The sequence below is a fragment of the Tenrec ecaudatus genome, chromosome 2, assembly GCF_050624435.1.
Source record: "Tenrec ecaudatus isolate mTenEca1 chromosome 2, mTenEca1.hap1, whole genome shotgun sequence".
In the NCBI taxonomy this organism is placed as follows: domain Eukaryota; kingdom Metazoa; phylum Chordata; class Mammalia; order Afrosoricida; family Tenrecidae; genus Tenrec; species Tenrec ecaudatus.
The window spans coordinates 62,483,737-62,508,718 of record NC_134531.1 but is presented as its reverse complement, the minus strand read 5'-3'; the positions used below and the strand labels follow the sequence as shown (position 1 = coordinate 62,508,718).

Below are 24,982 nucleotides of genomic sequence, written 5' to 3'. Positions count from 1 at the left end.
ACAGTCTTGGAAGCCCACGGGGTCACTGTGAGTCAGCATTGCTTGGATGGCAGTGAGTTTGTTTTTGGATTTGTGATTTTCCTAAAAGACCATGAAAGGTTGGAGGGCTTCTGTTGTATCCTCTCTCTTGCTGAGTGTTTGGTTTCAAGTTAAAGGGCCAACGTATCAGATGAAGGGGCTTCGTGGAAAAATTCCATTATTTTTCATGTCCATTTTTCCACGAACTCTCTGAAACACGCTCCTCACCCCCAGATGTTCAATAAGTGTTGACATTGAGTTGATTTGAATATTACAAAGGAAAATTGTCCCTAACTGAATATATCTAATGGTGAAACCTTTCACATGGTAACGTGGCTTCTGCTTTAAAAATATTTTTTTTTCAGATAGATGAAAACAAAACACATTTAAACCTTCTTAAAACTTACTGGACATTTAGTATAACGAGGATCCATATACACTTATTATAGGGTCACCAATTCCTAATATTTTGCCACATGTTCTTTCTTTGTGTTTATCGTTTGTCTTTGATTTCTTCTGCCTCTTGTTAGAGGGTGTGAATGTGTATATGTGCACACACATGCCCAGACACAGATATATACTTTTTGTTCACTGATCCTAAATACTTAAACTTTATCTCATAAAAATATACACTCCATAAACTGTGATATCATTCAAACTTAAGAAAATTACCATATGTAAGAAAATCTCCCTGCTTTATCAATATTTTTATAGCTATATTTTTGACCCAGAATTAAATCAAGGTCCATGCATTGCATTTTGTTATGTCCCATTAGTTTCATTTAATCTCTATTTTCTGTTTTGTTTTCATAACAAATTTTGGAAGAGTTCAGGCCAGTGGTCATAGATTTGTGTGATTATTTCCTCATGATAAAATTTAGGTTAAATGTTTTGGAACAGTTCCTACATAGATGATTATGTGAACTATTTGGAAAATTGTATTAACCAACAATGCACACACTGCTGTCTAGTTGATTCTGACTTATAGCCTATCTGTAGCAGAGAAAGATCTGCCCTGAATGGTTTTCAAGGCTGTCAATCCCTATGGAAGCAGACTGCCCTCTATTTCTCCTGTGGGATATGTTGGTGTGTTCGAACTATCCACGTTTCTATGGACATCAGAATGCTCGCCCCTGGGCCACCAGGAGCTCCTTACATTATGTTTACTCAGCTTTACTGCTGCTGAGTCCATTCTGAGTGGTAGCGACTCTCTGGCCAGAGTTGAACTCGCCCTGTGGTTTCTGTGGTTGGAAGGCCTTCTGGGGAGAAGGTCATCTTGTGGCTGGTGGGTTCCAATGGTTGACCCTGTGGTTCGCAGCGCAACACATACCCACGATACCTGCTCTCACATGGTCCCGTTAGCCATGATCCTGACTTTGAGAGCTTATCAAGATTGTTCCTTTTGTCATGAATAAGTAATTTATTAGGTCAGACCATGTAAGTGTCCTGTTCGTCAAAAACCTTTAATTCACTGATTTTACTTTCTACTCATGATCCTGCCCTGAATCAATTATATTTTTTGCGTGCCATCTCGATTCCAGCTTATGGAGATCCTGTGCACAGCAGAAGGAAACATTGCCCGGTCCTGGGCAATCCTCACTATTACTGTTATAATCAATCATATAATCACCCCCCCTAGTTTCCACAGGAGATTTGTAAATTGGGGAAAGGCCAACATGCTAATAAAAATTGCTTCTTTCGCTTAGGGCTGCTGCTCAGAGTAAATTAGGTCACTACACGGATGCAATAAAGGATTGTGAAAAAGCAATAGCCATTGATTCCAAGTACAGCAAGGCTTATGGGAGAATGGGGTAAGTGAAGTGCTGGGGGAACATCCAGCACAGTAACAGGTAAGATCTGAGCTTTTAACCTCCTGCTTCATCTTGCACCTTGTGAACGAATAAAAAGCAAGATGCTTCCACAATACAATGGAAGAAATGGCTGCAGTTTCCATGACTTCAGAGCGAGATGACTAGTTGGATGATAAGTGGCTTGTTTTAGGAGAAAATTGCACAACCATCCTAAGTAGACTTACTTTTTTTTTTCATGATCATGTATCTCAAATGAGCATTCAATATTGACAGGCAATTCTTCTGTATTCCTTCTAAATCCACCTTACCATTCTCCTTCAGCATCTCACAGCTTCCCATTGCCTTCTACGTTCACATTTCCAGGACCCCTTCTGTGGTAATCCTGACAATAGTACCTCATATTTAATTGAGAAAACAGATGCATTTTGAAGAAAAATTAGTTGTTTTCCTACTTCCAAATTTTAAGATTTCCCTGCATTTGTATATACTCAGAACGCCCTAGTTCTTGTTAAAATGGAGGCCATTGTGGAGGTTAACCTGGCCCTTCTTAAGCAAACTATTCATATTTGGGGCATTAAATGGAAGACCAGGTGATCTCTAAGCATAAAGATTAAGATCCTCCTTGGATAACTCCAGTTGATGGAAGTAGACTGGAAAAAGTTTAGATTCCTAGAATCTTATAATTAGAGGTCATTTTAATGTCTCAGTATTTTTTCCATTCATACATTCTTGTAAACCATAGTATAGTATGTCCAATGTTATCTGAATTAAAACAAAGATGAGGTTTGGCTACATTTGTGGTATTCTCACGTTCTTTAATCAGATATGTCCTATTCTTAAACTATTTATTCTTTCAGGCTGGCTCTTACTGCCATGAACAAATTTGAAGAAGCAGTTACAAGTTACCAGAAGGCATTGGATCTTGACCCTGAAAATGATTCCTACAAGTCAAATCTGAAAATCGCAGAGCAGAAGTTAAGAGAGGTATCCAGCCCTGTAAGTTATGAATATCAAATGAGTGAAATGATGTGTCATTCCTGACTTACTGTAATTCTATTGTAGTGGTTGGAGTGATTTTTCAGATAGAATTATTTTACAGACAGGAACTGGATTGAGCTTTGACATGGCCAGCTTGATAAATAACCCCGCCTTCATTAGTATGGTGAGTATTATTTCCTTTTATGCTCTGTTTGTCAGAGAACTATGTGTCAGTAAATTTTAAAAATTGCTACAAAATCATGAAAACCTATACTAAACAAAAATATTAAAAAAGGAAGCTATTGTTCCTCAACACACCCTCCAACTAGATCTGTATACTTTTGGAGGTAGCATTTCCACCCCCTCTAATTCTTCCCCAAAGAATTCTATGCTCTTTCACTTATACAGTATTAAAAGCATTTACTCAAGAATCCTTCTGAAATGTTCTTTGAGTTTGGGGAACCAAGAGAAGTTTAAAAGGTAAGATAATGGCTGTAGGGTGGATGGCACATGGTTTCCCAATGAAATCTTCACAGGACAGTCCTTGATACCCTTGAAGAATGACCAGGTATGCAAATACGGTTTTGATTGAAAAAAAAAATCCTCAGCACAAGTTTCCTGGCCTTTTTCTCATCAACCTAATATTCCCTTTTCTTAAATTTTCTGTGTAAGACCCCATGGTGGTCCTATGCCATTTGTGGTAAACCCGGTTGGCCAGAGAAACAAATCCAGTGACACGCATATGCTTAAGAGAGAGCTTTATATCAAGAAGTAATTATGTATCAAGGAAACATCCCAGCCCAGGCCAACTCAAGTCCATAAGTCTGACACTAGTCCATAAGTCCCTATTCCCACTCACGTAGTCACATGCTATGCTACAGAGTACAGGAGTATTGCATGCCTGTGGATGCAGAATCATGTGGATCCAAAGTCAGTGGACAACATCGCAGGGCTGCAGCACCTCGCAGGTGGCCATCAAGCAGGGAGGTAAAGGCAGAGAGAAAGAGAGGCCGGCCTCCAGAGAGGTATCTGTCGCAGTTGGACCTCCAAGTGAGGTCATCAGGCAGCGACCTGTGATCGACAAGCTAAACTCCACTCCTACACTTCTATGTATCTTCAAGTTGTCATGAAATTACGTCACTACCACACCATTCAAGGAAATATATCAAGATTACGCCTTTGGAATCACGGAAAACAGTTGCCATAACCTAGTAAGCTGACTTCTCTGACTGGAATTTGACTGACTCCCTTTCAGAAGCCACTGCTTTGCTTAGATGGAAAAATACTTTTAAGGGCACTCCACTGAGACTAAGACAAGTATAATTCAAAAAGAATCACTGCCAGTGAGTCGGTTCCAACTCATAGCAACCCTTTAGCAATAGGTTTTTAAGCCTCACAAGATGTTTTCATGTTTCGCCTGTTTACAGACATTTTGTTGGGAATAAACCTCTGCATGAACGAATTGGAACCCGAGTTAGCAGTAATTTTTGCTGTATCCTCATCTAGTTCTGATGCTTTATCGTAATAGGAAAGCTTGTGTGTTGGGTGGTGGTCAGTGGTGTCATAGGGGTGTAGCTGAGCCGCTTAACCTGTTCATGGACCTCTTTGTGGGAAAGACATGGATGGAATTCAGGAAGCCGATGGCTTCTCTGATATGATCTGTACAAATTAAATACATGTGGATGTGTGGAGTTTTTGTAGACAGAGAATCATAGTCTTTATCACATTGGCAGGAGTCTGCAATTCACAAAATGATAAAAAAAAAAAACAACCACTTTTTCTATGGAAGTGATCCTAGGAAGATACCTAATAGTTGAGGTCTGGTCTTGGCTGTCGTGGGTCCCTAAGTTCTCTCTTCAGCATTGTCTTTCTTTTCATGTTAAGAATGGATCTTTTCATATAATTCTCATGTATGTATACTCCATCCTTCCAACTGACACACACACACATGGGCCCTGGTGCAGTCCGTGGACTCTGACAGGGTGGGTCTGGGATGTGAGCTGAGCACATCCAGCTCCTTGGATGACTGCATGGTTCTGCTGGAGCACCTCGCCTACGCACTGCGCCCTTGGAAGGCAAGGGCTGCTGCTTAGTCATCTCTGGGCTCCAAAACTGTGCTGCGTCCCCTAAGTCTCCAGTTGAATTGAAAGGCACAAACGGTTCATTCCCAGGGAGACAAAGGAGTCTTTGGGTGATTGGTAGTTATCATTTTCCCTACGCACCTGTCAGCCAATTGTCGGTGTCGTGACACTTTTTGAACGTGGTTACTGGGCGCCGGGCCTGCAGTTGTGCCGTCGGGCTGGGAGCGCACACGGCAGTCGAGCTCGCTTGGCACAGGCTGCGAGGCCGCCGTACAGGAGCGGCAGAGGAGGGTTCCGCACGTGCTCAGCGACTGCGAGGAGTTGGGTCGGTAGAGGGTAGAGAGGATTTTTGATGATGGCTATTGGAGTTCCAGAGCCCTGCTCTGTGAGTGGGACAAAGGCCGTTTCCAGCCCACTGAGGATGGCCGTGCGGCCCCGGCTAAGGGAGGCAGGGCCAGGTGTCCGGTTGGCTCGCTGAAGACGGCTGGCCTGATGCCAAGTAACCGTGCCGGTGAGAGTGGAGTGGAAGGCTGTTTCCTGACAGTTCCAGGCTCAGTCTGTTTCCTGCGACTGCGCGTGTGAAAGGGGGTGGGGGGCCTCCTGGAAGGTCATTCGCTCGGATTACTCATTAGCGCAGAAAGTCACTGAGGGCCGACTCAGAACCTTGGACCAAAGGGAGAGGCATAACCCGTTGATGTAGTGGTTGCTGTTGCTGTCAGGTGCCATCTTGTCAGTTCCACCTCCCAGCAAGCCTGTGCACACAATGAACCGGGTCGCGCGCGTGTGCGAGCTGCTGCTGCAGCTCCTCTGGCTGCTGACCCTCTACTTGACCAAACGGGGGACAGGTCCCTTCTGGTAACATGTGAGACATGCTGCGCCCACTCTTCTTCCGCCATGGATTTGATTTCTTCTGGAAGCCCACGGTATACCCAGTCTTTCCCACTAATTCTGCCCTCCCAGTGACTCCGCCTCTCTTCGGTGGGCCTGTGGGTGGCCCAGCTTGCCCACATCGGAGGCTGTGACAACGGCAGTGTCTTGTGCGGGGCTCGCTGACGTTACAGTGCCCGAGTCCGTCCGTCCTTTGGAGTGGACCAGCTCAAGTGCACAAGTCACTTTCCAGGTTTCTACTTTCCCCTTAGCTCAGTGGATCTCATCAGGAGTAATAAATAAGCTACCACCTTGATCCTTAGTACAGTTTGTAATCTCTTTGTCCTGGCAATATATTTTTAATGACTGTAACACCCCCTACTCCACCAGTAGCTCCTTTCCCCTGTTTACTTGTATAGCACACTAAAACGCTATAAAATGTTAGTATATTGTTTAGCTTCTAATTAAAAAGTATTTGTTAAAGATCCTTAAATAGTAAATATCCTTAATGAGAGATGCATTTTTCAATTCCAGGCAGCAAGTTTAATGCAGAATCCTCAAGTTCAACAACTGTAAGTATCTAGCACAGTGGTTCTCAAACTTCCTCGTGCTATGACCCTTTAATACAGTTCCTCATGTGGTGGTGACCTCCCCCAAACAAAAAATTATTTTCATTGCTACTTCATAACTGTAATTTTGCTACTGTTATGAATCGGGCGACCCCTGGGAAAGGGTCGTTTGACCCCCAAGGGGTCACAGTGCGACCCAGAGGTTAAGAACCGCTGATCTAGAAAGAGCTTATTACATTTCCTCTTTCCCCCTAATCACCAAACTCTGAAAATGATTAAAACTATCCAGATTGCTAGTCACTTGGAACTTAGCGACACACTTAGCCCAACGTCCTACTTCAGAAACCAAAGTAGCGATCCCATGAGGGTGGGGGAAGGTGGGGAGAGGAGAGAAAGGGGAAACTGATAGCAGTGATCGACATACAACCCCTTACCCCAGCGGACGAACGTGGGTGAAGGGAAACGACGGATGGTGGAAAATATGAAAATAAAACAAACATACATTATCGAGGGTTCATGAAAGTCAGAAGGTGGGGGAGGGAGGGGAAAAAAGAGGAGCTGATACCAAGAGCTCAAATAGAAAATGATGATGGCAACATATGCACAAGTGTGCTTGATACAATTGACGTATGAATTGTTATTGTTATGAGCCCCCAATAAAATGATTTATTTAAAAAAACAATAGCATACACTCCAAATTCATTGCCATTGAGTTGATTTCATCTCATAAGACTCTATAGGACAGGGCAGAACTACCTCTGTTTCTAAGACTGTACATCTTTATGGGACTAGAAAGGCTCATCTTTCTCCCTCAGAGTGGCTGGTGGTTTTGAGCTGCTGACCTTGCAGTTAAAAGCCCAAACATGTAACCAATTCTGCCATCAAGGTTCCTTAACCTAGTTAATGCAGGTGTATTTATGTTACATCATGGGCCAACTCTCCTGCTTGTTAAGAATATATGCCAATGCCATGTCTTTTGTCCCCTGTAGAATGTCAGGGATGATGACAAATGCCATTGGGGGACCTGCTGCTGGAGTCGGGGGCCTAACTGACCTGTCTAGCCTCATCCAAGCGTAAGTGGTACTTAGAGGAGAAATCATGAAAATGTAGTTTATGTATCACTATTAGTCTCAGAGGTGAGGGAACCAGTGCTGTTAACATTTTAAAATATAATTTATTCTTTTATTATTAATAACAGTGGTCTCATTATTTGTTTCATCTGGAGTTGATTTATAAATTAGAATCACTTTGCAAAAGGTACAAGGGCAGGAAGTCAGGCATAGGCCCTTTGGCTAGCTGGCGCGGCTGCTCAATGGCTAAGGCTCGTCAGGTTGCTGCAGTTTGTCTGTCTGTCTCCTCCCTTAGCACCTCAGCGAGCGGGTGAGAATACTAATGTAAGGGGAGTCCATCATAGGCACTCCTAGTCAATGGCTAAGAAACTGAGGTGCCGTTCCGCCACTCACGAGGGGTTTCAGAAAATCCATGGTGGCGCGAGGTCCACGTTTGGTCTTTTGACTTCAGCCTGACTTCACTCACGGTGCTGGTGCCGGACAGAACCGAGCTCTATTTGCTTGTTCTGAAGTTGATCACAGACGGGGTCTTTCTTCTGAGGTGCCTGCATGAGGACTCACATTGGCCGCCTTTCAGAGCAGCTGGGCATGTTAACCCTCTGTATCACCAAGGGTCGTCTCCTTACGTTAAGGTCCTCCCTTTTGTAGATGAAGATGTCATTTCATTTATAGGCATTAGTGATCAACTCCTTCTGATTAAATGTGATCAAAAGTGTAATTTGTTTCCTCAATGACCCGTGAAGGTCTAACGAAGTTTTCCGTCTGACTTGACTATGTAGGTGCTCAGGGGCACGAAGGAGCCTCATTTAGGTGCACACACACATTAAAAAGTCTCATAGCATATTGTTAAACGATTGTTGTCTAGAGGCATGTTTTAGGCAATGTTGGTAGTGAGTCACTTTCTCTGTCATCACGAGAGCAAGTCCTTGGATCCCCTCACTGCTTCAGGACATTCCCCTTCCCTGCCAGCCAAGTAGCTGAAGAGTCACTACTCCTGGTATTTGACTATATGTGGCCATCTAACTTTATGTGAAGCCACATATTACACACTTGCTATTTGTGATACAATATTATTGTAATATTATTGTGATTATTGTGTGGCATAATTTAAAAGATGAGGTTCACACACTCAATTGAGGTTCACACACTCAGGAATTTTTATTTAACTTCGTCTTGAAAAAAAAAATCAGTGATATTAGGTGGTTTCTGTAAGTAGCTCAAAGTGGGTGCTCCATTCTGTAACACGAGGGATTTATAAGACATGAATATTGATTGAGGAAGATACCTTTAATTATGCAAGGTGGCTTTAAAAAAGTTTCCTGGAACAATGCAATGAGGAGATGACGGGATTTTCCCAGACTTTTGAAGCGCCTCACAATTGGCATATACAATGAAGTCTTTTGCTTATGTGAGATTAAGCACTTACTCCTCACTATCCAGTCAATTCCAACGCACAGCGACTCAACAGGACAGAGTAGATCTGCCCTTGAATTTCCGAGACTGCAGCTTTGACTGGAGCAGACAGACAGCCTTTTTGTTCTCCTAAGAGTGCCTAATGGATTTGAACTGCTGAGCTTGTGGTTAACTGCTGAGTGCATAGTGCACCATCCCACCCCGGTTCCTTAATTAAGCACTTGAGGTGTGGATTTCACCCAATTTAGGCACGCACTTTTAACTTTGCTATTTTGTTTCTTATAAAGAATTTTACACTGGTAAATACCAACACTGGTTTTACTGGGTTCCCTTTGGCTAAGCCCCCTCAATCTATGACATTGTGTTTGCATGAATGCGGTGCCATTATAGAACCACTGTCCTACCCTCACATCCCACCTTGCCGCTTCTTTGCAGGGGCCAGCAGTTTGCTCAGCAGATACAGCAGCAGAACCCCGAACTCATAGAGCAGCTGAGAAACCACGTCCGGAGCAGATCCTTCAGCAGCAGCACTGAAGAGCATTCCTGATTGGACCAGGAATGCTGGCCTGGAATGCAAAGGATCGCTGACTCCGAACCCTCACTGTAGATAGTGGCCACAACAGCACCATATCCGATGTCTGAACACAGTGGAGGGAAAGTCCCCTGTCTGTTCGTGAAGAATAAATCTGTTTAGACACTAGGTCCATCAGACTTGAACATGACTCCTTCGGAAGGCTTGTTAACTGGAGTGCCAATATAGCACTGGAGAAGGTTCCATTTCCAACCTTTGTTATCATATTTGTATATTAGATTTAACAAGCAGAGTATATTTATTGGACAGGAGGGCTATTTACTGGCGAGTTTTCTAGCTCCAAATTCATACTTTTGTGAGAGGGGAGGTAAGAGGAAATGCTTCCCAAGCTGGTCTAGAAAAATAAAAAGGTACTTACCACGGACGTGAGTAGCACCTTAGGAGAGAAGAAAGTTGTCATCTAGGTTTAGCTTTGCTAGCACCTTCAGTACCGGTGTACACCCTAGTAATGATGCATACCCTAGCACCTTCAATACCGGTGTACACCCTAGTAATGATGTATACCCTAGCACCTTCAGTATTGGCGTACACCCTAGGTCCAAGGGCCACCTGTCATGCTGCTTGTTCTGATGAGTGTGAGAATTTCAGGAGCTGACAGCAACCATTGGGTGTAAGGAAATTGTTTTGAAAAGAAAAAAATAGGTGAGATGAATGTAGAGAAGGTGAGGGTAGGCTGCTCAGGTTTTCTGCATAGTTCTTAACTAATCTTGCCTGCAATTTGGTATTGATAAATATTAGCATGACCAGTTGTTCTAAGTTAATAATAAAAGACTTTTAGAAATCCTTAAAGGTACTGGTTAGCTCAGTCTTTCGTGTATTCAATTAGCACCATTGCCAGTGCTGACCTGACCATGGAAACTCTGGCGCAGGTCAGGATATACCTGTGTTTCAAGAAACCGATGGTGTGGCCCTAAGGATTGTCTTGTTTTTTCCATCAATACGAATGTCTGCCCATACCGTGTAGTTATTTGATGGATTTCAACAGGCATCTATCATGAACACCGCTTGCTTATGTAATATTTTATGGTTCCGTGTCATGCCCCTTAAGATGCCCCTCAATCTGATGCAACTGAAATGAAGCAGCCTTGAGGCACTCATTGCAAATTAGCTGCCACGTCAAGTGGAGGGGCCTGACAGTAGGTAGTAATGGCCTAACTCCAATTACAATGATAGATGAGATGGCTCTAATTCCAATGACAAGTTCTTTTGCTTGTTAGTCACAAATTTGGTAATGTGAGGCTGATGTGTAATGATTTCCCAAGTTTTGATTGGGAAAAAGAAAGTAAAATCATAATGTTGATGATGAAAGTCTTGTTACAACTGTTTTCATCACACAAAAAATGAACTAGGGGTCTTGAAGTTTAAAAGCTGACTTTTTGTTTCCCCTTGTGACAAGGATCATCTCACTTTCACATCTGGGAAATTTATTTAAACTGCTCTCAAGGGCATGCTGGACATGTGGTGTAGGCCCAGGAATCACCATGTTGAAGAGACTATCAGAGAGACACCTAAGAGGTTTCTCGAGTTGGACTAGCAAAGATTTCTGGGCTCAGGTCACAAGGAAGACCTAGATGAACTCAAGGCCTCTGGTCAGGGATGATCAAGACTCTAATTTTAAAAATTCTATCTCAGGAGTGCTTAGGTATTTGTCTGCTAACTGAAAGGTCAGTGGTTTGAACCCACCAGCTCTCCGTCTGAGAAAGATGTGGTGGTCTGCTTCTGGAGAGATTTTACAGCCTCAGAAACTCTTTGGACAATTCTGCTCCCTCATAGGGTCACTATGAGTTGGGAATTGACTCGATGACAATAGGTTTGGTTTTTATTACACTGAAACCAACTTAATTTTACATGAAGTTAAATTCAACTCCTAGTGTTCAAGCATTACGCAGAATAAAATCCTAACTGATCACCTACAAATAATGAAAAAACAAAATGAGAACCAAAGGTGATTTCTAAAGACTATAATCTTCCTTACTCAAGACTGGGTAAGAAGGGAAAGGCTTCCAGCTCATCTGGTTAGCATCAATTACATTGAGAAACCTCTAGCCAGACTAAGAACACCACTCAGCGATGCCATCGAGGCTGCACTGACTCACAGCGACCCTGTGCACCACCAGCCAAAACACTGCCTGGCCCCGTGCCACTCTCGCAATTGTTCTTGTGTTTGAGCCACAAAAGAACCTATAGCTATTAATATGAGTAGAACTACAAAGACCAGCCTGGTTATTGCGAGTTGCCATCAATTTGTCTCCCAAGAAGATGGAATGAGCTGCCCGGTCCTGTGCCAGCCCTGTTATTGATTACACACAAGGTTTTGACTGGCTGGTATTTGGAAGTGATTCGCCAGGCCTCTTTCCTCAGTCTGTCTTATCCCGTAAGCTCTGCTGAAACCAATTCAGCTTTATAGCAACAAACAAACCTTCACTGACAGATGGGTAGTGGAAGTGAATCTAGGTCTCCTTCGTGGAAGACACAAATTCTACCACTGAACCACCAGTGTTCTCAGCGCTAGGTCCACATATATAGCAACTTGGATGAAATAAGTCAGATACAAAGCACCAAAGCTCACTGAAGAAGTGGCATAAACACACCTGTATGAATCTAAGAAATTGAACTCAGAGCTAAACCCTCTGTGAAAGAAGCCCCAATGGTTTTGTTGTTGAATTCTTCCACACATCTGGGGAAAATATCAATTTTATACAATCTCTTCTAGAAATTTTGAAGAAAATTTCCAGCTAGTTCTTGGACATCATTACCTTAGTACCAAAAAGTAGTAGATACTGTAAGAGGAAATACTTTTAAATAATGTCTTGGCTTGCTATTATCTATAGTTAAGGGGGGAATCCTTTTTAAATGTAATAATGGGATTTGGTATATTTCTTCCATGTCATGTCCTAATTTTGTTTCCTTGATTATACCACCTATAACAGGTTTAATCTACATAGTATCTATCTGTCCACTTACCTGGATTCCCATTCTATTTTGGCCACTTTTGCATTTAAAGAAAACATCTTCATTACTTTGGATTTGTTACATTATAAGCTACAGAACAGACTGTTCCATGTGATTGGATGATGCTTAAAATTAGGAGAAATGCCTCAACTCTTATCCTTACGTGTCTGGAAAATTGCGTCCAAATCTAGCTAGAGAAACAAGAGGGCATTATATAAATATCTGTACACATTCTACTTAGCAATGCTGAACTTCCACTGACCGTATTTCATTGTAGTAGCTGTAGCTGTTGATGCTATGTAAAACTTAAAATGACATTTTCATTTAATGTACCAAATTCAATCTTACCAACTTTTCTAATATGGTTTAAACAGATTCTGAGATGACATTATCTAAACTTTGAAATATGAACAATATATGGCTGGGTTATTGTCTATAAATAGGAGACTTTAAAATCAAATTATATAGCAGATTCCAAGTGTCTATTATATGTTAAGTTTTCAAATCTGAAACACAAGGTTCAGTCAAGAGAAGATGCTTCAAACCCAACTGAAGTGCCCAGTGCAATGGCTACAAAGTCTTGCGTCATCGTTTCTGTTAATCATTTTGGAAGAAAAAGAGCCTTTGATTTTACACTGGTTGCATTTTATTTTGCACAGACATTTCATTAATTACTCTTAATTTGAGGAGCAAGCCTCACCCTGGCCATTGCTTTCTTTTGGACCAGTTTGTCATGGCAATAAATATTTATGCATTCAAGAAAAGAGAATTTGTATTTGGCTTTAATTCATTCTTTCACTTTGGAAATTCTGTATACATTGTTGAGTTTCAGGTTACCAAGATGGGGCAGATTTTGCTTAAAAGCTAATCTTTGTTTTCCTGACAAAATATTCAACTTTTTGGTGTGTTCATGTGGCAGTCATTGACAACATTCACTTTCATTTCATGGCATGTTTCATTCATGATGCAAGTTTTGACTTTTAGCTCCTCCAGAGCTAGAAAATGCTATTATGTTACTACCTGGTTTAGAACTTGAAGATCAAGGAGCAGGAGCTGGAAGGCGTTTTTAAAATAAGCCTCATGAAGATAAGTAGCTTCTTTTTTTTTCTTTTCTTTTTTCCTTTTTAAAAATTTTTTTCTTTTTTTTAAATTCTATTTTATTTATTATTATTTTTTTAATTTTAACAATTTATTAGGGGCTCATACAATTCTTATCACAGTTCATACATATACATACATCAATTGTATAAAGCACATCTGTACAGTCTTTGCCCTAATCATTTTTTTCTCCGAGTAGCTTATTTTTCCATGGTAAGACAAACCAAGACTTTTGGCTTAGAATTAGAAAATTGTCTACCCAGTTAAATGTTAACTGAGCAATTAACCACCTTAGAAAGAAATCCCATTCTGATCCACTGACATATACAGAATATGACTTCCCAATTTAATCATTTAGGAAACAGATCACGAGAAAAGCTCTGACTGTGCTGGCAAAGACAGGGTACCCCAGGACCACTGGTGGTTTTAACCAAATAGCTTTTCTATTGACTGTGGAGGTAGGGAAGTGCAAGCTAAATGAACTCGCTCTGGTAAAATATTAAGATAATTCCAAACGTCTAAGAAAGAATTATCCTCGCAATCCCAGTGACCAAACTGTGGGCCAATCAATCCACTCTGCGCTGTCTTTTGTAAAGATAGCCCCTCTCTCGTACAACTGCCTGTCTGTGCTTTCACGACACAACAGCAGAGTTCACTGCTCGGGCCAGAAACAGCCTGCAAAGCAAAACTAATCTGCTAGCTGGCTTTGACAGACAAAAGCCTGCTAGCCCCAGTGCTAGAGGCTTGAAGGAACAGATCCTCTGAAACAGAGTGTTTGGATAAGTCCAATGCGCACTTAAAATGAAAAAAAACAAACACCAAAACAAATGTTCATGTGATTTTATCCCTTTCAAAACAAATATTTAATGCTTTCAACATCTCACAGTTACAAAGGAAAGAAACTTAAATATATGTACTTATTTTGATTGTTAAACCGATCATTTTACAAAGCCGACAAAAAGACAGCAGGTCTGTGAAACTAAACGGAAAGCCTGGCATTAGACCTTTTCTTCAGTTTTCCATTTTAACTGGAAGAAACCACGCAGACTTGTGCGATGTCATCGTATTCATATGTTCTCTTTAAGAAGGTGTCGGTCAGTCTTAAGCCAGAGACGCTCTATCGAGAGAAAGACAGAAGCCTGATTTTTTTATCGGCAATTAAAAAAATAAGCTATGAATGATTATGGGTCAGAGGCCCCACATATTGAAAATGTTCATAAACGAGCATACTTGCAATCCCTGTACTGAAGACAGTAGAGTAAGGGCCAGGCAGAGAGAGGAGCTGGGACGTAGTTTGCCAAGCTGTCTTCCTGAAATGCCGCACCAGTGGATAGAATTGGTATTGCACATTTCCAAAACCAGGTCCATTGTCCTTTCACTGCTGGAAGAGTCACAACAGCAGGAATCAATCTTACCCTTTACAAAGCGGTACTGGACTTTCTCCCACCATCGCTCCATGAACTTGTTTTCTGAGTTTCGAGAGGAACCAAAACCAGAAACAAAACTGAAAACTTCGATTACTTTACTTCACTTTAAGACAGATTCAAGAAAAAATGAAAAACGCTCTCTTCTAGGGCTTAAAAGTGGTGGCCTGGTGGCATAGGGAGCTAGTGTTGAGCTGCTTGCTAGCCACAAGGTCGGGAGTTTGCAACCAGCGGCGCTCGGTGGGAGAAGACGAAGCCTGTCTACTCCTGTACCAATTCCCACCTTCGGGAGGCTGAAGGGGCCTATCTGTCCTACAGAGTCATTCAGAATTGGAAGTGGCCTGGTGGGCGTGAGTGAGTCCGAAGGCTTCTAAGGGCACTCCAGACTCGTCAGCTCCCTTTATGCCGGCCTTCTGGTCCCAGGGCTCGCTGGGGCTAACCTCGTAACAACTCTGCTATTTCTCTGGGAGGCTTCCAGGTATTTATGTGTAATCTTGCTGTTACATAACTTTTATATTTGTCAAGTTCTCTACAGAAAGAAAAAGACAAACTGAAAAAAAATTTGATATATTTAACCTATACTCGTTTAGTAGGCGTATAGATATAGAATTTGGAACAGGTAAGACAAGATCCACAAAAAGTAACAGTTACTCAGTTTTGTTCACTGTAATTATTTAACTTGAACAGGCTGCTTGTGCTTATAACAGATACCAGCATTTCAGTTTGAACATTGATAAAGCAAACTTTCATCAACGTTTGCACATTAGGTGTGCCACTTGGTTTTCTTATGGAATTTTACACAGATCCAGTAAGGGAGAGAGCGCACGAGCGAGAGAGCGTGTGTGTGCATGTGCCGGGTGGGGGTGAGGGAAGAGGAGAGGGATCATATGCGTTCTCTGGAAAGCAAAGATCTAAGAAGCAAGTGTTTTTCAGAGCTGGAATAACCAAAAGTTCAGTAAACACTGAACGAAACAAAACGTCTCAATTTTTATGTCTGTAAGTTCTAAATTCTTGGAAAAGACGAGTTACATTCTCCTTCAGACACTTTAAACTGAGCTGCACACACACGCTCACGCAAACGTGTTCTACTTTTAGATAACAACTGGTGCAAGCAATCTCCCAAAACAAGTTTTTCCGTCTTAACGTCCTTTTCAGTACTGCTCCAATACGAACGATATAGCACTTTGTTGGTTGGTGGAAAACTGATTTGCTGTGTCTCAAAAAAGACAAAACAAACGGAACCCCCACACAAGCCCTGGGTCTTTACCATGGACTGATAACTGAGTTCTTCTGATGTGTAGGCACTGCGTATAGGCGGCGGGCTGAGACGTGAGCCCTTCTGGTGAATACATAGCAATCTAATGCAAATTCACTGCCTCGAGTTGATTGGGACTCATGTTGACCCCACAGCAATACGTCAGTGCCATTAAAAAGCTACATCAAAATATGCTATCGCAAAGAAGGGGTTAACTAAGTTAGAGGAGCTAGTAGCTTCATAGAGTAAATAGGTATTTTGACGGATGATTATCTCTTATCTGCCTAATATACAAAAGTTAGAAGGGAGAGGAGACTAAAAAGGATTATACATTCAGACGGACTGTATACAGGATGGTATCACTGCAACACGGTGAGAACATCGAGGAGTAACACTAGTCATAACCAAATGGGACTTAATCCTCAGATTTTCTAGCTTCACAAACCTATGCTCTTTAGTCTAATGGCTACATTATCTCTTTATTAACTGAGCCCTGCTTTCTAATCCACTCGGATGCCTCCTGGAAGAGCCCTGCTGATGGAGAGGATACATGCTTGCTTGCCGACTCAAAGGTCCATGGTTCAAACTTGCCAGCTAATCCACAGGGGAAAGATGTGGCAATTTGCCTCCACAACGATTTACAGACTTAGAAACCCTATGGGACAGTTCTCTGTTTTTCATATAAGGCCAGCAGGCATCAGAAATCAATTTGATGGCAGTGGATTTGGTTTGATATTCCTCATATCTATAATTGTTAAGTTTCTTGTCACAATGAAACAACTTAGGAACATGTCATGTCAGAAAAATTCAATAATGAAACTTTCAGTTAGCACCTGCTGGCTTTCGGCTGACTAATTTCAAGTGTGAAGCCAAAGCATATACAACAAGAATGTGGACTCTGAAATCAGACACAGCTGGATGCATATTCTGACTCCACGCGTGCTCATTTCATAGACTTGAATAAGTCACATAACTGTTCTGAGCTGGCTTGATCCTCACATAGAGTGTGAATGACATAACACCCAGAAAGAAGGTGCCTAAGCCAAAGGGACTCCTCTAATGTACTGCTACCAGATGACCCATTTCCTAATGCCCTATGGCAACAGAGACGTCTGTGAGCCAAGAGGAAAAGCGAAAGGAGACAGAAAGGCTGACAGGTGATCAGATAGGTGAGGAGTACACATCCATCCATCCACACACACTGCCATTACCTGCAGTTGGTTATTTTACACGTTATATGAAAAGGCTCTTCCAGGTTTACCGTGTCTGGGATTGCCTCCAAAGACAACCTAACGTCTCCATAACCTGGAGCCTAAGGAAAAAAGGAACACTATCAATAAGCATTATTATAAAACCCTTCCATGATAACAGAGACACTAAAGTAGCACATTTGTCATTGTAGTTGGGGGTCTAAGCTGATGCTGTGAGAAAAGATTGCTCACTCATCCCACTGTCCTGCATTCTAGCCTCTGTGTTGCTACTACCCGCAGAACATCACACTAAGTCCTGTCCACTTGTTTGTGCGATAATTCGTAAAGCTCAGTAGGCTTAGGAGGGATCTTAGTAATTAACATGGGCAGGAACAAATGATAAAGCGACTTTCATTTCTATTTTGTGACAGGATACATTAAGGATAAGTCGATATTTGTGCATTTTTATTTATGTCAGTGACAGTTTTCTACCTCTTACTGCCAAACTCACTGCCACTGGGTCGATGCCAGCTCACAGTGAGCGTGCAGGACAGGGCAGAACTGCCTCGGTGAGTCTGGGATGGAAACTCTTCATGGGACAGAGCCTGTCTTCGCACACAGAGCTGCTGCTGCAGCTGGGTTAGAAACTGCTGGCCTTGCGCATTGCAGTCTGACGCCTAACCACCGCACCTCCAGGGCTCCTAAGTTTTCAACCCAGAGGCTGGTAAAATTATTAGTCTTTTAACTTATTTTCCAGTAATAGTGATACCACCTAAATGTTTTGCTTTTTAGCGATAAACCTACAAACATTAATGTTGTTCTATGATCCCTCTATATCCGTGTTTCCCACGTGAGTGATACTGCATGCTGAGTGAGGCCACTGGACTAATCCAGCCAGGTGCCCAAAGCAGAGAGCTACACGTTATTGGGCAGTGTGGGCTGTAGTACGAACGTCTTTAATGGCTAGGAGGGAATGCCGAGTAGTTACTCCCCAGGCCCCACCGAAAGAGGCAGTAGGCCAGGTGAGTTTGAGAACGCATGCTCTCCATTTTCATCTTGGCACCCACAGTTCCTTTTCTGACTTACCATTCTTTGAAGTTGGCTGGTCTGTAACCTTCCCCTTTCACCTAGATTTGTCTTCCACACTATGTCCAACTTCCCGATTACGGTTACTCCCTTGATGATGCCTGCTTTTTCGGCAAACTCCTTCTTGGGTTTCAGGCAGTATAGGTACTGGCGTGTATCCATGGGCTGCAAATATGCTCTTGAACCAAATGTAGATATACTGAGAGGGATGGAGATAGACAGAGATGGAGAAAAACCTCTAGCATATCAATAAAGGAAATCCAGAACTGTGACTATTCCTTTTAGAGAAGAACTGGATGATTTATGATTCAAGGCTCTAAAATAGAGTATGAGTGGCTTCCACAGAAACGAAAATGACCTGTACCAAACAGATTTCTTTTGCGTCTTCTAATGGATTGCCATGGGGAAACCTTGAGGTTCTTTACGATATAGTGAACGGTTACCTAAAATATCAGTATTATCAAATACACCCGTCCCTCACTTGTTGATTATCATGTCACCTGCCGTTTTGCATTTCTGACAAAAATTAAAATTCATCCAACTGCTCTGCTCAGTCATGCCAATGACAGAAGTACGGCAGGAATGGTGCCAAGTTCCCTGATACATGCACACAGAAAGCAGGCTCGTACTGCACAGTATTCCGTTTCTGTGCAGACTTCCTGATCCACTAAGGTGCTGGTGGAGCTGGAGTGGCTATGGGGATACATACTGCTCAGCAGGTCCTTAGTGCCCACAGCAGGCTGGGGTCCAGGCAGCAGTTACCAGTGTCCGCAAAGTGTACTGTCCTTGAAGCCAGATAAGAAGCAAGACCCCGTGGTTTATCCCTAGCTCCCAGTCCCAAGGGCTGGCAAGGATGGCCAAGATCATGGTCAGGTGGCCTGAGGTGAAGTACTCGAGTATTGACTGGCACCTTAGCTTCCTCAATGCCCTCAAAAAGGGTAGGTCTAGGTAAAGGTGGGGCAGGTAACATGGGCAGGGGTGGGGGTCAGTAGGTGAGTGGCCAGCAGTATTTGCAGTTTAAGTTTCAGATCAAAAGTTGAGGCTGGCATGCTTGTCCTGGTATCACAGGAAGCTCTGGATTGTTGATTCACATGGGAATATGAGGGCAGAAGGGGTGGGTCTGCCCGGAGACCTGTGGTGGGGAGGGGACGGGGACCTGCATGCAGCATGTCCCTGCCCTCCTATCTGTGGGCAGGGAGCTCCCTGAATTTGACAAAAACATTAAGGGTGTTTTGGGGCCGTTAGTAGGAGAGGATGTTTTGGGATGAGTTGAACTCACCGCTGCTAAAATTAAGTTGAGGGCAGGAGAGGGAGAGTCCCCTGCAAGACTGGATGGCTCTTCCTTGTAGGGAGGGTGAGGGGGGTAGAAGGTGACAGTGATGGCAGATGACCTCTACAGGTGGAAATGTGCACATCACACAGGTGAGGTGAAGTAATCAACCTCTATTTTTGCAGAATATCGATTTTTGCACAGTGACTTGATATTTGGCCACTAACCATGTTATATGAAACATTCATCAGGAATCAGGACATTAAGGACCAGGTCAATTTTCTTTAAACTTGTCAATAAAGATAGTTTAGATGGAAAAAGATACAAACCACTCTAAAATTAACTAACCACTAAAAAATGAATTAAAAGGGACGACTGGTTTCAGATTATGATTAAGAAATAGAACATATTGTTTTTCCTCAGAAGGAGATGGGCATCTCTAAACTTCTGTGTACCTTGCCCATCATAAAAAGATAGAAGTAAATTTAATTCTTGACTAAGAAACCCAGGTAGTGCTTTTCCAACAGTTACCTTCTCATCCACATTCATATCAAATCCACATCTATGTAGTCTCCTTCATTTTTTATATATCCATAGAAAGGCGCCTATCTCCTAACACCCGCCCCAACCCCAACCTCTACTAACGCAGCTAATCCTGTGCCCACTGCTCTTGGTTGGAAGAGTGTTTCTTAAGATTCACCATCATCTTTTTCCTAAGTTACTTTTCACAAGTCCTTCCCATGACTCAGTTTCATCATTTGCTGGACAGGCGTACCAGCTTCCATCTTTACCGTGGGAATTAAACGATCAAGAGCCTGGAAGAATGAAACATAAAAGGCAATGGGCTAAGATTCTTATGTTTAAGTCTGTAATTAAAGCACTGATAGCACACGGGTAGCAATACTGCAATTAAGAATTAGAAACCACCCAGGAGTAACAGATGTTAGAAATTAACTTCAAAGTAAAAACAGATACGTCCACATTCATAGTCACCTTTCTCCAGCTTGGCTGACAGAATTTAATTCGGCTACATTGTACGTGATGGATGGCTCCAGTGAAACCTTCTCCATAAACATCGGGGAGTTTGTAATATTCTGAATTTGGGCTTCGAGAAATACTTCGTCAGTCTGAGGACATGAAGAAAATATCCACCAATATGTGGTGGCATTTTATATATTTACCTCAACAACAACATCTGATGTACATAAACAATATCTGATGTATTTATATATCTACCTCAACAACAATATCTGATGTACATAAAGAAAAATGATTAGCCACAGATGTGATTAGTTCATGCCTGCAAATCAAAGTTATCCTCATCAATGTAAGAGAAGGAATCTTCATCCGACATAATTAACAGAAGCAAAGTCAAGTGTTAGTCAAATGACACCTTGCCAAACAATGGATGGGGGATAGCCAGCAATATATTTTGCAATGACATTTGGAAAACATTTGTTTTGCGGAATTTCATTTTTAAGTATTCTAAATCTTTTAGAAATTCATCAAAATGCTATTTTGCAAAAAATATGCCTATGCACTAATAATTCTGGGTTATGATATAATGCAAGATAATCTGGCCTTTATTTTAGATAGTATAGTGATCACCAGCACCATGACACACTATTTTTATAGGATTTAATTTTTTAGTTTAAACAATTTGTAAGTAGTTGCTGATGATTTCTTGGTTCATGTTAACCACAAGGGGGGGGCACTTCAAAAAGTTTGTGAAAAATGAAATAAAAAGAAAATAGAATTTTTCCATGAACTTTGTGAAGTCCCTTGTATATATTTAGGGTTAGAAAGAAGTAGGTGAACTATAACTGATAATCTTAGATTTTTGCAATCAAGCATTTATGACAAATTTGAACCTGGGTGCTATTCAGCAGCATTTTAGTCATTATGTATATTTCAGTACCCTGTCTTATATAACACTTTAATTATTTAATTATATTCATGAGAAATATCTTTGTTTTATGCTATATGATTTCTGTTTTTCTTTACAGAATTGAAGGGTAATTAACTTGGCTTAGGTTTGAAACAAACCTATATAAGAAAATGTAAGGGAAAAAAAAGAAAATATAAGGATATTCACGAATGATTTTATTTTTTAATTTTATTTGATTATTCTATAATAATATACAGAAATAAAATAAACCAAAACCTGTGATCAAAAATATTTGATACTTAGCAGCTCTGCATTACTAAAATTCAGATAACGGAAATCATTTGTAAAAATACAATGATGAAGTTACAATATAATGTATAATTACGGAAGATATTTTTTGATCCCTGACATAAGTGCTAAATTGAAAATAGTAACAGAACCATTTATCAGTTTAAAGACAGGTAGAATTAAGGGCACTGCTCTATTCCCTTTTCTCAAAAAAATATGTAACTACATCCCATCAATCCATTGCTTCAAAAAAAAACCCTCCAAAACTACAACCCCACAATTGAATTTAAAAATGCAGCTGTCTGCATATATTGAGGGACAGTTTAGGCATGACGGAGTGAGAACAAGCAGTAGAACGAAAAACAAAGCTAATTTGAACATAGAGTAACTCAGCACTTGAAACATTAGCAATTTGGAGCAAAGGCTTATAATGTTATTAAATGTACAATGACATGCAATTGTTGTTTATTTGAATATATATATAAATGTGATTTTTCTAATTTGGGAAAACACTGTTCTTCTGTTGTCAGAGGCCATTTTTTTTTTTTGGTCAGAGGCCATTTTTAACAGATCCATACGTAGAACTAAAATCCCTATGTATTTGAAGATATATTTCAACTACATAGTCCATTCAATTTGGGAGAAAGACAGGGCTTTCTAATCCTGCAGTTACAGTTTAGAAACCCTGCCCTACAAGGGTGATGCATCAGCACTGACTCGATGGCAGTGAGTTTTTTAATTCTATTCAACGAACTGGAAAATAGCGGGTAATTTTATAACAACATGTGATAATCCCAAAGCTATTTTCAACAGGGTTACTAGACTTCTTTAAAAAAACTGCTAAACAAGAAGCACTGAAAATTGGGAATTGTTTCAACATGATACTTTAATTCTTGATCTTTTTCACCCAAAGAATAAGACAATCAATAAGCATATAAAAATGATATAAGATAGCTTTCTGAAATCATATAGGTAGTATTCACAACTAACTTTGTTTTTCCATTATGTTTTTCAATGAGAGATTAATTAGGCAGAATCAAGAAGTGTGAGTAAGAAAAGCATATAAATTTATAATAAAAAATCAAATTACCACAGAACTGAGGTCACTCTAATGGAAAAATAAAAAAGAAAATTAGAAAAATCAGAGCTAAATGTTAAAGAAAAAGACTACCTTTAAAATAAAATGCACTGATGCATTTTTTAATAATTACTAAACAAGACAGCATGAGTGAACAAGAAAGTGAACAGAGAGCAACAAAAAGAACTATGACAAACCATTTCTTTAAAAGGCGAAATGACCACGGACTAGCGAAGAACACTCTAGCTGAACCCTTAAACAGGGCACCTCTGGGAGCAGAGAGGGAAATGCCACACCTTTCTAGTTCGATGAGTCTTTTTTACCTATGCTGCGGTTCTTGCAATAGATCATTTAGGGTGGATGTACATGATGCACATTCCAAAGAGACAGACACTGTTTCTGTAGGTGGCTGGTGGTTCCACCTCCCAGCAGCCCCAGGTGCTCACAGTAGAGCTGCTCCAACCGTTGGGTGTCAAGCTTGTGACCTTTCAGAAGCTGACGGACATCTAGGCCTATTTTCTCTGTCGCTTCTGGGTGGGTTGAAACGGCCAATCTTTTGGCTAGCAGTCAAGCACTTAATCATTTAGACACTAAATGTGTCTAATCAGAGAATTCTTTTATTAAGGAGTTGCTTTGGTGATTAGAGGCCATGGAGCATGCTTTGAGAATGATGGCTAGACAGCTGGGACTCTATTAATAGATTTCTGAGTATTTATATATATACATACACCCGCACATGTGTCTGTATGTGTATATACACATATATTTATTTAAATTATGCCTTTTCCAAGGGCCATCTTGAATATCACCTCCTTTTTCAAATGTGTAGCTGGAAATTGTGTTTCACTTCTCTGCTCCCAGGGCTTAATGTTTATACTTCTAATTCCCCCCTATGTTGAAGTTATGCCATTTTTAGTCTTTTTCACGTCATATAATTCAGAGAGAATTGGCAAGTTGTCCAATTTGTATTTATTTCTCTTCACTACCTGGCATGAGACTCTGGGCTTAGTAGGGCATCACAGGTTTGAATCCCATCTCCCGAATATCACCAATTTTCTTGTAAGGCTTTCCCATCTTAGAAACTATCACAAAATTTCTCAGAAATTTTTGTTTCCTAATGGTGATTGTCTTATTAGAAATCACATTAAAACCATATTGGAGGTAAATATGGAGCTAATAAAGTTGTGCAAAGACTCTAGGTAGGAGAAATACGCATCACCTACTGATGCTCATGTGCTTTATTGATTCCTGTCATCTACTCGAAATTCCTAGGTGTGGTGCTAGATTTCAGAATCTAGCAGTGACTGAACAGAAATGTGCAATCTAGAGGATCTTAGATAATCTTAAATGCCATCTGGCTTTTAAAGAGATGTCTGTTTTCAGATATTCAGAATTTTACTAAACATTTGTAGCTAGCTTTATACAATGGCCAAATCGTAGCCAATGAGGTCTATCTGCAGTCTGATTAATGCTGTTAAAAGACTATAGCTAAAGTTTTTCATATTGTTTAAAGGTTATATGTACACATAATGTTAGCTGAAAAAGCAGCAGACTAAATTGTTACTATGATTATAAAAACAGAGTATTATATATAAATGATAATGATTGAAGAGAATGTGGGTTAATGAGGATCAATTACTTGTTAGTGTGGTGAAATTGTAGGTCTTTTCCCACTTCTCACCCTCTCTTTCTGGGAGTAATTCACTACCATGTTCATGTACTAAACAGAACATTTAAAAAGAGCTGGGAAAGTCCCTCTGTTAATGTTACAGAACCTCTTGACAAGTCTCTAACGTCTCACCGTGTGTTCAGCAGGCAAGTCTAAGATGGTTTACCTATTCCGCATGGTCCTCAGAGTTTACTAGAGGAGAACCGACCTGTGCCTGGATTTGCTTTTCTTTGCAAGTCTATTTAGTCTCCGAGTTGTAGCATTCTCCCCTCTACTACGGATGAAATCTTTTCTAGCACAACGATAAATGAGACAATTTAAAATTCACCGTAGTTGAACGGCTAGTCAACAGTACACTATGAACAACAAAATGTGTGGCATAAGT

The 24,982-nt window shown here is 41.0% G+C and overlaps 2 protein-coding genes across 5 annotated transcripts in view; one reads left to right on the top strand and one right to left on the bottom strand.

The window, feature by feature from the left end:
• Positions 1-9,507, top strand: part of SGTB (small glutamine rich tetratricopeptide repeat co-chaperone beta) — a 47,763-nt gene extending 38,256 nt beyond the window's left edge. Inside the window, exons 6-11 of the mRNA XM_075541097.1 lie at positions 1,725-1,829; positions 2,687-2,825; positions 2,929-2,991; positions 6,290-6,327; positions 7,314-7,397; positions 9,243-9,507. Coding sequence (XP_075397212.1) covers positions 1,725-1,829; positions 2,687-2,825; positions 2,929-2,991; positions 6,290-6,327; positions 7,314-7,397; positions 9,243-9,354 — 541 coding nt within the window. The 3' untranslated portion in view covers positions 9,355-9,507. The remainder of the gene's footprint in view (positions 1-1,724; positions 1,830-2,686; positions 2,826-2,928; positions 2,992-6,289; positions 6,328-7,313; positions 7,398-9,242) is intronic.
• A 4,069-nt stretch (positions 9,508-13,576) lies between these two features.
• The window catches only part of LOC142439028 (trafficking protein particle complex subunit 13), a 46,009-nt gene continuing 34,603 nt past the window's right edge, over positions 13,577-24,982 (bottom strand). The window contains exons 8-13 of one of the 4 annotated variants that reach the window (XM_075541092.1): positions 22,941-22,958; positions 20,668-20,801; positions 18,405-18,603; positions 17,340-17,440; positions 14,680-14,827; positions 13,583-14,566 (exon numbers count right to left, since the gene is read on the bottom strand). In XM_075541092.1, coding sequence (XP_075397207.1) covers positions 14,474-14,566; positions 14,680-14,827; positions 17,340-17,440; positions 18,405-18,603; positions 20,668-20,801; positions 22,941-22,958 — 693 coding nt within the window. In that variant the 3' untranslated portion in view covers positions 13,583-14,473. Of the gene's footprint in view, positions 14,567-14,679; positions 14,831-17,339; positions 17,441-18,404; positions 18,604-20,667; positions 20,802-22,940; positions 22,959-24,982 lie in introns of all 4 variants that reach the window. The other 3 variants (XM_075541091.1, XM_075541094.1, XM_075541093.1) reach the window with 3 other exon arrangements.